At 33.2% G+C, this 16,837-nt stretch overlaps 1 protein-coding gene across 4 annotated transcripts in view; it reads right to left on the bottom strand.

Annotated features, from left to right (window-relative positions):
- RB195_008422 (uncharacterized protein) overlaps positions 1-16,299 on the bottom strand; it is a gene marked incomplete at both ends in the record, with an annotated part of 49,816 nt that extends 33,517 nt beyond the window's left edge. For 2 of the 4 annotated variants that reach the window (XM_064194906.1, XM_064194909.1), the window contains 10 exons: positions 222-296; positions 2,100-2,182; positions 3,000-3,227; positions 3,488-3,599; positions 6,356-6,430; positions 8,751-8,858; positions 11,587-11,708; positions 14,608-14,706; positions 16,142-16,214; positions 16,276-16,299. In XM_064194906.1, coding sequence (XP_064046051.1) covers positions 222-296; positions 2,100-2,182; positions 3,000-3,227; positions 3,488-3,599; positions 6,356-6,430; positions 8,751-8,858; positions 11,587-11,708; positions 14,608-14,706; positions 16,142-16,214; positions 16,276-16,299 — 999 coding nt within the window. Of the gene's footprint in view, positions 1-179; positions 297-2,099; positions 2,183-2,999; positions 3,228-3,487; positions 3,600-6,355; positions 6,431-8,750; positions 8,859-11,586; positions 11,709-14,607; positions 14,707-16,141; positions 16,215-16,275 lie in introns of those variants that run through there. The other 2 variants (XM_064194908.1, XM_064194907.1) reach the window with 2 other exon arrangements.
- Positions 16,300-16,837: the final 538 nt, after the last annotated feature.

Below are 16,837 nucleotides of genomic sequence, written 5' to 3'. Positions count from 1 at the left end.
TGAGTTCGATTGGAGCGCGCCACCCTTGCGCGGCGCCGCATCTTCCTTTTTCTTTTTTTTACAGCAATTAGGAAGAAATGGACGGAATCCCCTCCTCCCCCCTTCTCCATAGTCTCCCATCCCGTATACGAATACTCCACCTGAAATCCGTACCACCTCAAATTCGTGGGGTGATGCCTCTAAAAGTATGATGCGGTAAGAGAAATCCACTCGATTATTACCTGATTACGACGTCGTGCTACTGGTAATAGTTCATTTCTAGTTGGTTGGCGATATGGTTTGTTCAATCCATTACGCTGAAATGACAGGTCGTCTTAGACTGCACTGTCAAGTATCCTATGTCCGGGACATAGGTGGAATATGGGGAGAACACGTGGACTGTAAACGATAGATGATATAGAAAATTTATCTTTGAGTGCGAAAGGAGCGTCGCTGGGAAAAATCTAACATGGAAAGAACAATAAAAAGTAGAATAGAAATTAAAAATCCCATCGAAGTTACCTGCCAAAAAAAAGTGATAGAAAACTTCCGAAAAACTTTATTTCACCTATATTCTTAAAGAAAAAGAATCTGGGTTTAAGTAAATTTTTCTGAATTTTTTTTCGGAACTTCTAAATTCATTCTCATTAGTTTTATTTACTCATTTCTTTTTTACCTCAGGACAGGCTAATCTAAAGTGGATCGTCTAGGTTGAGGCGAAATGATCCATCGTTTCATTTTATCCTGTACGATGTAGTCTCTGCCCCTTTGTTTTTCTTCCCGAGTTCTGCTGTAATCTATGAAAATCTTTTAAAGGTTCTGAGCAAATCGAATCGCCCTTCGAAAAGAGAATTTGAAAAGTGAATTCATGGGCTTAAAATCTGTAAAATTACGAGTTTCACTATATTTGAACGAGACCATCGCTGTATGTGTGATCACTAAGACAACAGTAACCGCCACAAAGGCTACACTTATAGAATATTCTATTTAGTTTGAGCAAATAACGTTCTTAAGTAGGGTCTCAAAGGATTTTTGCGAAATTTCACGCATCCGTTCAGGATCAGCGTGCCGCGGAACCTCACAATATATCAAGACCTTAAGCGTGATCCATTGCTGCTGTTTTATCTTCAAGGACAACATAAGGTAGTGCGTAAACACTGTCATAAACCACCTGCTGATCTGCTGATAACGGCTAGGCCATATTTGTCGACAGTAAAAGTATGTTGATCTGGCAGCAAGCAGAATGCTGCTAAAATTCTTCTTCCCAGAAATCCAGCTTTCAGAAGAAAAAAAAAAGCGCGGAAATACACCCAGTTCAGTACTTTTCACACGAAAAAGGACCAGAAAAAAAAAACAAAGAAAACCTTTTCTAAATGTCCCGCCTTTTGTCATTTATTCAGAAAGAAACCAACATGATGAAAGAGCCACTTAACATCAAATTGATAATGGGAAGCGCCCCTCGCCGAAATAATGACAAATGATTTTGAAAGGAAAAAAGACGCATCAATAACGTTTTGAGCAATAAAAATATCTTTTTTCTTACAAATGGTCAGGAAAGATGCTCTCAGCTTCTTATATGAAAAAGTTTCTTATCTTAGAACAGCTGGCAAAATTCTTCGGAAGATACTTTCAAAAAAGAATCAATTATCAAACATATCAGTATCTAAACATTGAAAAAAAAATGATTCCTAGTGGAATCCTTTCCATCACATTCAAATTCACATACAACTTAATGATTCCATTTGACTTAAATTTCCCAAATTTTATCAAATTAAATCGTTTAAATTAAGAGAGCCCAGCGTATTGCAACAAGGTACAGTTTGAAACATACTGGAAACTATTTTCGAATAATCACTATTGAAAATAAACCGAAATTCGGTTGATTGAACTCTTCGAAATACCAAACATAGGTTTTCGTCTTAGGTAGGGTCATCCACGACTCTAATAATCGGTGGTAAACATAACGGTAGGTAAACGGAAGAATAAAAAAAACAGAGAAAAAGAGAAAAAAAAACCTCGAGCAAGGAAGTAGCACGCACTGTATAAGTTTGAAATGACAAAGCAAATAAAAAAAAGAAGAAATGAACGAAAGAAAAAGAGATGATGAATGTTAAACTCACGTCATCCTGCTCTAGTCGACTGGTGTCGCTCTCGCCGTGGTAACCGGTATCGTCTGATTGCCTCGAATTCGCTCTTATAGGAGCTGAAGATGGAAATTATTAGGCAAATAATCAAAAATATCCAACGATCAGACAATTATCCTATAAATCTCCATAATTTCCCCAACGAAAAACAATAAGACGTGTAGCCGTTGCCAGGATGGAGTGGAAAATCTCTCAAAATTTTCTTAAAGCTAATAGAAAATAATATTCCTCTATCTTTTATCTCCTCTAGTTTTGCAAACGTTTTTTAAAAAAAATTATCTTTGCCCGTTTCCATCTAATTTTTATTTCGCTCATCGATTTTTCGAAGCCTTACACTGCTTCTTTTGCCGTGAGGTTGAAATCGAAGGGAAATAAAGAGATAAATTAATAATACACTTGTAAACAAGGTATACTTGATAGATATGCGGCAAAATATGAAAAAAAATACATGGTGCGACGTAAATCAAGTCCACGGTTCCGACGAGATTTGAAAATATCATGAATACCGACATTTTGGCTTTTTTTTTTGGTATTCTAATATGTTATAAGCTTGCTCAAGCGATTTTTATCGAATTTGGACATCGACACAACTTCCGGAAATTAGAAGTTCTATTGGATCTTTCATTTAAAAGATTAGTGGCTTAGATGCGCTATCTATTATTTAAAATAAATTAAAAAACGAAATATGAAATAAGCATTATGGGGATTGAATTTTGAAAAATGTCCGTTTCACAAATATTTCGCATAATTGAACATATATAAAAATAGATAAAGATAAAACAGAAAAAATGAGAATTAACTGAGAATTCAAACGGCATTACGGATGAGACTTGATTTCATATAAATCAAGAAAAAAAGGAGAAAAAACGAACTAACAAGCATTAGAAGTGTGTTCTTGTAACACTTCGATTTGCGGAAGGCTCGATTCCAGTACGGAAGGAGGTGGAACAAATCTGCTCAACGACGGTTGCCAATGAGGCGCTGCTTCTACCAGAGGCGTTTCCAGATCATCATCATCGTCATCGTTGTCGCCGTCATCGTCTTCGACGACCGGAAGATTCTCGACGCCGACTCGAGACTCGTCCAATACCACAGAAGTGCCTACTGTAAAAATTGTTATCATATTCCACGACTTATCCTTGGATGGGATGGGACCTACATCTACATGGCCAAGTGTTTTGATCTACGGTTCAATATCGCGGTAACGATTACTGCCCGTCGCGCTCTCTACGAACTACAGGACGAAATGGGCAGACGTCTACGGTACATTAATCGGGAACAGTAAAGTAACAACGGAATTCAGCGATGAAATCGTTTTCTGGATTTTTATCGGTTTGTAACTCAATATATTGAACTCAACTCACATGTAACATCGTCCTCTCGTTTCGCTTCTACTATCGATCCAACATTTAAAATCGATTTCGGAGCAGAAATACTCATTAAATCGCATTCTTCCGGTTCCAGCAAAGTGCTTCGCTGAAAATTTGTAAAATATCCAAATATCTCAAACAAGAACTCATTTTGTACAAAAATAGGGTAAAAATTGCGCCTATGTAGATTAATAAATTTCACAAATGGTTTCATGCTTTGAAGTACTAGAATCCTCTAGCACTTCTCCAATTTTCAAATCTCTGAGTTTTCGAAATCCTCTTTTGAAAATTTTTATTCTGTTCAATGGTTTAAGTTTTCTAGCGTTCGAATTTATCATCAATTCGGAATTTTCAAATATTCAGGCGTTTTTTTCAGATGTAATAAAAAAATATTCAAATCTTATTTAAGTCTCAGTTAGTCTACTAAGCAAACATTCCTTAGAAATTCAAAAATGAGGCGCAGAGGCTGTATTTTGAGTAACAGTAGGTATTCTATCGTTCTTCACTCATGGTGTGCACAAAATGAAGCATTTAAGATCAAATATCATGGAAGTAAACAAAGTGGAAAGGAACGAAAATAGTAAATAAGTAAATCTTATTCGAATTTGTCACTCAATAATACAGAACAACGAATTTAAATGAAATAATAAAAATAAAAATAAGAAATGATAGGAAGATAAAAATAAAAAATAAAAATAATAATAAGATAAGAATATTAAAGTGGCAATAATAATAATAATAATAATAATAATAATAATAATAATAATAATAATAATAATAATAATAATAATAATAATAATAATAATAATAATAATAATAATAATAATAATAATAATAATAATAATAATAATAATAATAATAATAATAATAATAATAATAATAATAATAATAATAATAATAATAATAATAATAATAATAATAATAATAATAATAATAATAATAATAATAATAATAATAATAATAATAATAATAATAATAATAATAATAATAATAATAATAATAATAATAATAATAATAATAATAATAATAATAATAATAATAATAATAATAATAATAATAATAATAATAATAATAATAATAATAATAATAATAATAATAATAATAATAATAATAATAATAATAATAATAATAATAATAATAATAATAATAATAATAATAATAATAATAATAATAATAATAATAATAATAATAATAATAATAATAATAATAATAATAATAATAATAATAATAATAATAATAATAATAATAATAATAATAATAATAATAATAATAATAATAATAATAATAATAATAATAATAATAATAATAATAATAATAATAATAATAATAATAATAATAATAATAATAATAATAATAATAATAATAATAATAATAATAATAATAATAATAATAATAATAATAATAATAATAATAATAATAATAATAATAATAATAATAATAATAATAATAATAATAATAATAATAATAATAATAATAATAATAATAATAATAATAATAATAATAATAATAATAATAATAATAATAATAATAATAATAATAATAATAATAATAATAATAATAATAATAATAATAATAATAATAATAATAATAATAATAATAATAATAATAATAATAATAATAATAATAGTATTTAGTGAGGATCTTTCGCTATCTTTCGTTTCTTTCGTTTTCGCTATGGAAGAGCATGAACACCCGTCAGGAAGAAATCATTAAACTGTGCCCAGAAATGATCGACTAGCACACATATCGGCGGAAGAAATTTGATTGATTTAATTATGATGCAACATGACGTGAGTGTCGTTACGGCAAAAAGAAAAAAAAAACGTTTTCCGAACTTCTTTTTTTTTCATTCGTGCATATGATGCAATTTCTCGGTGAATCACGACGGTTTTTAGTAGATTTTTAAGCTCCCGCCGTGAATGAGCTCTAATGGATCCCGCGACGAAAATGCCTGCTGCGGATTTTTCAACTATGGACATGGAATAGCGAAACTCAGTATGGTTTTTTTTTCGTTGAACGAAATATTTTCTGAGATTTTTTTCTGCAAGCATTCTAATCACAGGTAAATTTTCCAGGAAACAAAGCTGACGATCGTTTGAAGATTAAATGATGAAGACAGAAATGTCACTACACCCTATGTATGTATCTCGTAGCGGTTTTATTGAGAAGTCGAATTGTTGGCGATAAAGCGACTTAGTTTTTTTTAATATCTTAGATATTCAACAATAACATTGACAATTAAACGTTCTTGGTAACAGAAGCACGTAAGGGGACCTTTCTTCTTTTCAAGAGGAGAACGACCTGTTCACTTGCTACTAAGGAAGACTGTATCTGTTTCTATTACCAAAAATTCTTCCAAAAAAAATTAAGTACGAAAGTTTTGTCGCTTGGACGTGGTTTTCTTTTTTTTTTGTTGCTGCGCCAATGGTGCTTATGAATAAATAGTAAATTAATAAAAATGTTTTGTTTAAATGTCGAGTCGTCCATCTTCGGTGTTCTTCTGGCTTAAAATCTCCTTCAAAAAATAAACTCAAAAAACTTAATTACTCCGAGAAAAAAAACTTTCAACGATTCTTTGCAGGTTGACCTATCCCAAAAAAAAATCCATCTACTTAAAATTTTTGCGATAAAATATGTTCCAGAATTCTGTCCTAGGACTAGAAATATATGAACGCCCTTAATAGCACCCAAATAGGAATTCAATAATGAATTTAAATTCGAGCCAATAAAATGAAAATGAAAAATAATGAGAAAAATAAATTAAATGAAAAATAATGAATCAAGAGAAACGTGCATGTGACAGCATAAAAATGTTAAATAAAAAGAATCGAAATCCGGAAAACACTAAAGAAAACCACTCACTCCTGGTGGAATGATATATGTAGTATGTGAGGACAACATCGATGCGTCTGGATCGCCCCAGGAAACCGTTGAGAACTGGAAATATCATCTATAAATCTACTTTATGTGGCTAAAGCTACGTACATGTATCGAAAAAATTCCTTTAAGACATCTGTATCTGGGAAATTTCTACTAAATTACTTTAAAAGATTTATCATATCGACTCGTCCAGAAAATTAGAGTTTGCATAGAATTCATAAATAAATCAATTAAATAAAAAGGTATGTTTAAAAACATCCAACATGGATACATATAGAAAATAAGCACCCATTAGGGATTGTGCCATAAATTTAGCTTCACTTAAAAAATACTTTATAAATTCCAAAGTTTATTTGGTATTTACAAAGTATTTTTTAATATTATTATATATTATTAAAAAGTATTGTTTTTATTTTTCATGTCGCAATATGTGTTAGGTGAATAAAAAAAAGTTGCATTATATGGAAGCATGGAAGCTTCGTATGGATCTCAGCGAAGAGGAACCTAAAAGAATACTGATCCTTCGACTTATTTCTTTTCACGAATTTAAAAGCATTGATGACAGCATGGATGACAAGTCAGCTGGATAATCTTTCAAAAATTACTCCAGAAAAATTAGGGAGAGAAAGAAAACAAAGAGGAAAAAACAGCGAAGAGCTGAGTCGTACGCCTTCATAGCGAATGCGCGCACCCACTCAAGACTATGGTCTTGACGCTATGTGTCCTAGCTACCATCCATTAAGGTCTTTCAAACATTTTTTTAAGGGCGGAATATCTTTTAATGATCCGAAAACCTTTGCAAATGGCTGAGATTGTCAACTTTTTCTTGGATTTAAAGTTGCCGATGTTCTAGAACGAAAGAATCAACTATCTACTTTACGGAAGAAGGTCACTGACTGTTCTGGCGGCAACTGTTTGTTGTTTGAAATACCCTTTTTATGGGAAAAAAATTAGAAAGATCAAAATAAAAAAGTGGAAACAAGTTCGTGAGAAGACTTAGAGCCGTAAAACTACAGTAGATTTAAAGAAACCTTCCAATTGCTATCAACTCATTCTACTTTTAATCTCTTTCGTACCCTTATCAGTGCCAATGAAATGTGATGTCCAATCAACCGTATACCTTGGGTTAAAAAGAGCAGATTAATACTAAAGCGGATCAATTCACTAGACTTCAAAAGAGCTCTTTCCAGATATCAAAATAGATTGATTGAAAGTGGAAACTGATTTGTTTAAAAATACATGGTTGGAAGATTAAATTATGAAGATAGAAATGTCACTACACCTTATCATGTATCTCTGTAGTGATTTTATTGAGAAATCGAATTGTTTTTTTTTTATTTTTAAAAAAATACCTTAGATATTCAACAACAACATTGACAATTAAACGTTATTGGTAACCGAAGTTCTACAAAATTTACATTTATATTTACAACAACATATTTAAATAATTTAAATAATTTAATTAATAATTTAATTTATTCAACATATTTAAACGTATACACCTTCAAGAGATAAAATGTGAATATTCGAGAAATTTCGTTTTTTTTCTCTTGTATGTTCTTGTGAGAATATTGAATAAGAAAAGGAATAATTGAAAAATTCTGCATATGAGAAAAAAATGTCTCCAAAAAAATCGATGGATCCGTCTTCGATGTAAATAATTTCTCACTTTCTCAACTGTCTGAGTTAATGTGTAAGAAAACTTAAGAAAATCCCTTGACGTTGGGAAACATGATACGTAACTGCTGACTAACCTACTGGCTTTACCAGTATTTGAATGAAGATTATATGTACATAGCTCTCAGAACACTTAAAATTACGTTCTTAAAAAATCGAAAAAAGAAAATTGAGAAGAAAAACGAGTGGTCAGTACTTCTGACTTTCTGGACGATTTGAAACATGACAAAAAAGAAAAATTTTCTTTAAGAATTACTTGTATACGTTGTTCATTTTTTGTTACGTACGTTCCCTTCGAATTTAAAAAAAATTACCAATAGATCAGAAGTTACTATAAAATTAAGGAGTAGTAATAGTAATAACAAGAATTTTAAAAAAATGAAAATAAAATAAATAAATAAAATAAAAATTAAAGAATAGCAATGCAAATAAAATGACTAATTGACCACGGTATTAATTTCATTCTTATGCCAATAGCACAATTTTTTCTCCTGGTTATGGTTCATTAAGGCTTTTTTCGTTTCTCAAGGTGCGTCCGGCACATATTTTGGACAAAAAATATAGAATAATGATAAATAATAGTAGATGAGTATGGTGAAAAAAGTCTAAAAAAATACAATAATTTTTAAATTTTTTTTGAAAAATTTTTCTTGCATTTCCAATTTTTTTTTTAAATATTTAACAACTTTTAAAAACTTACTGTTGAGCCTTCCATCATCTGTTCAGAGGTGATCGACGCTTGCATAGGATCCTCAGGTCGAAATATGTTGCGAAGTTGCAGAGCGGGTAAAGCCGAACGGGATAATCTCTGTAAGAAATGATATTTATAGTTGTAGAAGAAGAAAAGCAAGAAAAAAGAGAAAAATAATAGTAATTTATTAATTCATATATAAAATCCATTGCACTACAGTCATCTGACCTAAACCTAAGCGAATTCCAAATCTATGAGTCAAATTTCCATGATTGATTTGGTTTTTTTTCCTCATAGCGCATCAGATCCTTTAAATTAGTACGATGATCCCCTTTCTAGGACTCCTAGCACTTTTACAACTCAAACAATATTACCGTAACCAAATTACACTTCATTCTAGTTTTTATCCATTGTTTAGGAAAGTTTCTTCTTCAAAATGCCCAGTCGGAGTACTGTATGTAGCAGAAATGTGTGAACGAACAGTTTTGGTGCGTTCCCAAAATAACTACCCATCCTATTCTTTTCCTAACATTTTTTCCTCTATCCATTACGCAATAATCCATCGTCAATCATAGGAAATGTCCGAAGGCGAGAAAAAAAAAACATAAAACATCTCAAAAGTACTACCGGCGGTCGTTAAAATCAAAACATGACTCATTTTATGATGTTAAAAGATAGAAAGAAAGGATCAACGCTAGGAATGGGACGGAGAGAAGAGAAAAATAAGAGGAAACTACAAGAAAAATTAGAATTGAAAAAGAAAAAAAAAAGAAAAAAGAAAAGAAAAACATTAATGAAACCAATGGAAAAAAAAACTTCTCATGGAAATCAGGAACGTCTGGTGCTTATCAGTCAGTCAGCACATTAAGAGCTCAGGAAGCGATGACGTCGTTAGAGGAAAAAAAGAAAATATTTATTGTTGAACGGTTCTTCACCACATTATTTGCGCTTTTTAATCTTTTCCGAAGCTGTCATTCTAATCGCGAAGAGAAGAAAAACCGAAAATTTCCCCCATCTTCCCACAGATGTGTGCAGCCATTATTTAAATAAAGACGGCCGAAATGAATCAATGTGCACGATTTTCACGCGCTTGTTACTTTAAACTCGTCTCCTCACGTTGTAAAAACGAAAATGACCGTCGGACGAGTGAACTGTGAACGCGTCGCGGAGACGCAGATGCTGATCTTGCGATGGCGCGAAACGAAAGACAGAAGAAAAAAAAATCAGTTGGTCTGTTTCCCTCTCCCCGTCACAAGCATCAACACACGTGCAAACATCCAGCTAGATAGATTATCACCGGCCGCAAACCAGCTGACGAGGTTGTGTGTGTGTGTGTGTGGGGCGGTGATGATGAGGTGAAGGACATCACAAATAAAAAGTGCCCATTGGGGAAACGAAGCATGGATTCCGCCTTCACTAACGGCTCTTGTTTTTTTTTTTCGTCTACCGCGGCGACCACAATTTTCAGCATATTTACCAACACGTCTTGTTAGACGATCCATTAACACAACACTGAAATGTGCGTGAACTATCGGTGGTGGGTCACGCACGCATCCACGGGGTGACCACTGGCGGGGACTGCACGGTCCAACGGTGCTCAGCGCTCTTAATGCTGATCTTTCCTACAGTTCAAGTCCATTTTTTCACTCATATGTGTTCCTAAAGCGATGGGACCTATTTCAAGGGATTGCTGAAAGAAAATTGGCAATAGAAATAAATAAAATAAAATAAAGGCAATAAAAATAGGTAATAAAAATAATAATAAAATAAAAATCAATGAAAATAACAATAAAATAAAAATGTCTTCTACACCTTAACACTGTGGCGATAATGCACATCTCTTAAATCACCAAATGTTAAGGTACAGAAGACAATTTCGGCGATATTGCCAATTTTCTACCACCAATCCCTTAAAATAGGTCCCATTGCTTTAGTAGTCCATGCGTGTGGGAAAAAAACAAGAGAAAACCTATCGTGTACACGGTTGCTTACGAACTCAACCGTGAAAATGTGCATTGTCGCCGAAGTGGTGAGGGCAGCGAACCACGAAACGGGCGATGATGGGATGTCTATACGAGTAGATAGGGATATAGTTCACCAGAATGAGCGTGAACATGCTCAATTCCCCCTAACAATCCACAAAAAAAAGCGAGTGGAACAGCCTTGGGTGATCTCGTCTTCCCAACGATGCAACTTATTACAGGTAATAAAACGAGGGCGATCCGCAGTGTGTCGATGATTGTGCGTCTGCTGCTCATTTGAGTTATATTAGTTAGACTGTGGACATAACAACTGTATCATGGTTGCCGGCGTCCAATCGTGTACTAAGTTGCATCGTTGGGGAGACGGGATCACATAAAGCTGTTTCACACGCCTTTTTTAGTATTACCAGGCAAAACTGGGTGTGACCAAATGCCGTGAGCACTATGAAGTGCATTATGTGTTCAGGTTTAGTTAGGGTCACATCACCTGAGTGAAGAGGTTAAAAATCCCCAAATTCACTTGGATCCTTAATTCTGCGACATATTTTTGCATCCTGAAAAAAAATCACGATTCAGATTCTGAGACTCTCATTCTCTCCGAGATCCTCCGAGACCCCTAATAAACGATTAGAAGAGGAAAAAGCGATCAAGTGAAACTCTTAGCACTGAAGAGAATAAGAGAATATTATCCAGAAAACATTAGCTCGTTATTTAAATTGTTTCAGTGAACTACATATGTACTCTCTTCAACAGCTGTTCTAAAGAAGAAAAAATTTTAAAATTACGATGGCGAAAAGAAAAATTTCAATTGTATTATTTTCTCTCAGCTCAGGGATATAACACAGAAACCTCAATTCCCATACCTCAGTAGTTCTTGTCGATTGTGATGCGGTCATCATAGGCACATCATCGATCTCGTCTAATTCGACACGATAGATTGGCGCAAAAATCCCATGATACGGTGGACAGACGAAGTAGACGACACCTAAGCATGATATATGAGTTCAATTATAGAAATTGAGGTACTAAACGATCGCTTTCGACAATAATGAGGGTTAGAGTTTCATGGAAAACGATCTAATTTGAACTAGAAACCCTTTATAATCATTACACCATAATCACTATGATAATTTATGTACGAAACGTAAACAAAAACAAAAACAAATGTCTCCCGGAGCGTTTTTCCACCAAACCACCCCTTATTATTTATTTATGTCTATATACAGTTTACTTACACTCTATTACACACTGGAGACTTTATTTATGCTTATATATTTATGGTGTATATGGTCAATCCACATTTTGCTGTTGATGTGTACATATTGTTTCCCTCCTCTCGCTTTTTTCGTTTTTCTACAAAAATTTTAATGTACAATAATGGCTAATTAGATAAATAGCTGAAAATGGTCAACTTCGCTGTACTTCAACTTTCAATTGAGGCGAAATCCTGCTGAGCCGTGTTTTTTTTTTTACTTTTTTTTTCCTTGTTTCATGGCGAATCTAAGGATATTTTCAAATAACTAAATAAATAATCTAACTCAAAAATGAATCCCAATCAAAAATCACGAAAATACGTTACAACACAATTTTTTGGCATTAATATTAGCAGTATCACAAAAACTGAGAAGATAACTTTGAGGAGTCTGGCCGTGGACCAAAGAAATTCGTAGAAAATGTTCATGAAAGCTATATGGATGTGAAATCCTCATAAATTCAAAGCCGATTACGTTTGCTGGTGATGAGGCACATTTTTCATCTTTTTGCGTCTAGGATCACTCTTCGCATTCCTAGAATACTCCCCAGGCGGTTTGTAATACTGTTCCAAATCGAATTAATTTGGTTTCTGGATATGCGTTTAATTACCCAACAGTTTTTTTTACTGTATACTGTACGGTCAAAACGACATGAAGCACGGTGCAGTTGCGTAAGTGGCTGCGCTCGAAACGGTGCGGTGAAGATAGCGGCCGGAATCGAGGTGGGACCATCGCGAACTGCACCGATGGATGGTGGTAGCAAGGGTCCCACCGCGATCCTTACCGCTACGCTCCAAGAGTTTGGAGTCAAGGTGGGACCATCGCGAAATGCACCGATGGGTGGGTGGTAGCAAGGGTCCCACCGCGATCCACTGCAACATATTCTCGATTCCTATACGCTCATTTTTTTCCACCAAACGAATGCGATCAACCTGTAGGTCGTATCGCGCCATGCGCACAAAAGCAAACGACCCACCGGTTGAGTCGCATTGTTGTCGATGTATTGAAGAAAAGCATGGAATTGTGCCACACGGAGCACGATTCCAGTCACTATTGGTCGGGTCGCATCACGTGATGCTATTGTGGTCCCAAAGGAAAGCTCTTAGTGATCTTTAGAATGATAAATTGTCGTCGGGTCCCACGAGAAGTGTATACGCACTCACTGGTTTCTTTATTTCGCCTTCTTTTAAAACGTATTAAGGCCCAGAGAGCATAACCGCATGAAAATTACTGCGGGAATTCAAATATTAGAAATTTAGAAAATAGGAAGTATAAATCCAGAAAATCACGGAAAAAAATGGAAGTAAAAAAAGCGGGAGTCCAGAAAATCTCCGAAAACTGTTCGACAACTCGGATATTTCATATTGCACATTATCCAAAACGAATAGTACTTTGTAATTAAAATATTAGTATATTCAAAAAAAAAAGATTTGAAAGCAATTTCGTGTGAACAACAAAAAAAAAAGAATTCATCAACTTCAACATATACCCCTAATCGGACAGCAAAAGTATTCAATCATTCAAAAGAACATCAATATTTTCTACATATATATATATATATATATATATATATATATATATCATCAAAAAGTGAGAGCAGGAAAACAATACGAACACAACAACAGCAAAATGTGGATTGACAATAAATAAAACATCAACAATATTTTCTTTTCAAAACATTTTTCTGAAAAAAAAGAAAACAAAAAAATGAACGCCGTTATTATGCATAAGTACTGTGAATTAGTAAAGAAACAAGTAAATAAAAATAAAATAAATGATAGTAGTAATAAATAGGCGATGAATAAAAAAAATAATAACAGCAATATAGTAAATAAATAATAAGAAATCCAACAAAAGGAAAATATACACTAAACTCTATGCCTTTGGTACTCCACTACTGATACCCGAGGTACTAAAGCGAAAGAAAATTTCAGAATAATTTACAAAATGAGGAAATAGTGCAGGAATTAATGCAGCTACATGCACTTTTATCACTTTTAAGTCCCTTAAAAAGAATATACGGTATAAATTTCGTCTGTTTTGAGCATTTTTTAGAGTATCTAACATGAAATTGCGAAAAATACAAACCGAAAGAGTTTCACCGGGAATCGCTCAAAACCGGAGGACAATAATCACTAACAATAACACAATAAGCATAAAAAACACCCAACAATCCTCAACAAAATAGGTCACGGTAGTTATTCGAGTTTTTCGTGATTCCACAAATATTCTACAAAAAAGAGAGGAGAAGCTGTTCAGAAGAGTATTCTATCTATGAATTAATACAAAGTTCTTTTAAAAAAAAACAGTGTAGATAAATGAAATATAAAAACGCAAAAAAAATAGAAAAAATGAATGTAAAAATATAAAAAAAACCTTCCAACAGATTTAAGAAGAAAAAACAACAACGAGAGAGTGGAAATGAGGAGAAGCTGTTCAGAAGAGTATTGTATCTACAAATTAATACAAGTTCCTTTGAAAAAACACTGCAAATAAATAAAATATAAAAATACAGAGGATAAAAAAATGGATATAAAAATACAGAGGATAAAAAAATGGATATAAAAATATAAACAAATCCTCCATTAGATTTAAGAGCAAAAGTCAACTACAAGAAATCGAGAAACCTACCCTGATACGTTCCATCGTGTTTCCCCGTCGGAGCATCTAATTCAATTCCACAGAACAATCCTTCCTTACCATGAACTTCACCGACATAGTGTAAAATGCCTGGAAAATTTTTCGTGAAGGGAAATTCTTTTATAAATGTGAAGGAATCGAAGGAAGCAAGGATTCTGCTGCAACACGGTAACCTTCTACATAAAAAAAAGGTTTATATTAGATACGCAAAGTAAAATCCTTCGTTTTCGGATATCGCCGACAATCGCCTTATTAGTGGAAAAAATAACTTTCCAACTCGTTCAATGCTACTAATATTTTCTTCTCATCCACAAGGATTAAAAGAACGGGATGGTTTCCGCTAGTTAAATTAAGAGTAAAATGGGACTTCACAAATAATTCCTAATTTTAATTGATTTTAATTAATAATCCATGGTTTCAATTCCGAGACCCCCGAGGTCTGACGGCTTATTTTGGCAAATTTCATAGCGTATCCTACTAAATTATGCAGGACTAACAATGTACAACTAAATCCAGGAAAATACTCTACAATTCATGCAGAATACACAAAAATACATGCACTACATAGAGGAAAAATTGAATTTCAAAAAGTAGGGAAAAAAATTCGGTTTCATAACCAATTTAAAACGCACCAATTTCGGTCCCATTATGGTAATGAGGGAGTTGAATCGTTGAAATTCTATTCCGGAATATCGCAAAGGGAAATGTTTACTGTTTCATTGTTTTTTTTTTTGGAAAAAAATCCCCTATGTTCCCGGGGATTTTTATTCTCAAAGTCAATGAACTCTCATCCATATAAAAATCGGGAAATCAAAAATATAGAAAAAAGTAAAATGAAAAATCCATATAAAATTTGAAAAATTCTTTAAAAGTAACGAATATTTTTTATCACCGTTATCATTATTGACGCGATTTTTTTCCCTCCAAACGTCAACTGCCATTATTTCGGCAATATAGGCTGTCCTTTGCCCGAATAATGACAGCTACATAGTCATATGACCAGGTCGATCGTTTTTCTGGATAAGAGTTCTGTGACAAAAGCCGATATACATGTTTTCTTTGTGTTTTTCACCCTATGAAGGAAATGCCATAATGGAATGGTGGCTGCGTTTGTTTGTTAAACGCACACCACATTTATTAGAAGGGGATTCTTTTCTCCCACGAAATGTCAGGATGCTTCCATTTCCAATAACTTCTCCTCTACCCGTTATCACTAGATCATGCGCTCGTTCGTGGCAATATTTGGTCACGAATTTATTTTCACTTTTGAAGAATTAATCAGAAATCAATCAAAATAATTAAATTTAATTAATTAAATAAACAACCAACAAAAAAAAAACCAATCTAAAGATCAGAATCTAAATTATTTTCACTTCTGCAGCGCTACGATTCATTTCCATTTAAGCTCTAGGCGTGTTGTGACCGTTTCAGATGCGCCTATTTAGAACGTATGCGTGGAATGTCACACCGTATCCAAAAACCCATTAAACATTGCAATGTAAGCATAACTGAAAAATCCTCGAACCTTTTCCAACACCACGTACGGATACGAAGCTACCGACATCGTTTGCCGTGACGACCGCATTAGAGTTGTTCACCTGTAAAGGTAGCCGGTTATATCAGGGCCGCAACGTAACGCAGATGCAAGTAAATCCTTACCCGACTCAAATGTGATTTGTTCATGGTGTGCCTCGTAGGAGATGATCCAGAAGAAATTTTTGTGGATATTACGGCATCTAAATGAGAAATAATGAGAATTCCGCTGTGACGCCTCTTAAAAGATTACATTAACGGGTACAGCATGTCATTCATGTTGAAGCACATCAATAATAGTAGGCGACACCACCGTAACAGACTTTTCCAGAATTTTTATGAAGAGAAAAATCGCCCCACGGCGGAATAAAAATAGTGAAGAAATTTTTTTTCGGGCGAGAAACGAAATAAAATAGAATATTTCCCATTTTCAGGAATATCTCATACTCTTTTCCGTGTTTTTTTTTCGTGTATTTCGCAGTGAATATGCTCCTGAAGATTCTTTTTTTCGTAAATTTTTTGAAAATATTTTTGAGAAAAATACCAGAAAACAAAAAAATCTATTCTAAAAAAATCTAAAATACCAGTATTGAGTGAACAGACTACTTTTTTTGTGTTAAAAATTTGTAGCCTTAGAAAAGTCTTCGTCAAAAGACAGGCATACACGAAAATATATAGTTGAAAAGAC

This window comes from Necator americanus, chromosome III (assembly GCF_031761385.1).
Source record: "Necator americanus strain Aroian chromosome III, whole genome shotgun sequence".
In the NCBI taxonomy this organism is placed as follows: domain Eukaryota; kingdom Metazoa; phylum Nematoda; class Chromadorea; order Rhabditida; family Ancylostomatidae; genus Necator; species Necator americanus.
This window is presented reverse-complemented; position numbering and strand designations above follow the sequence as displayed.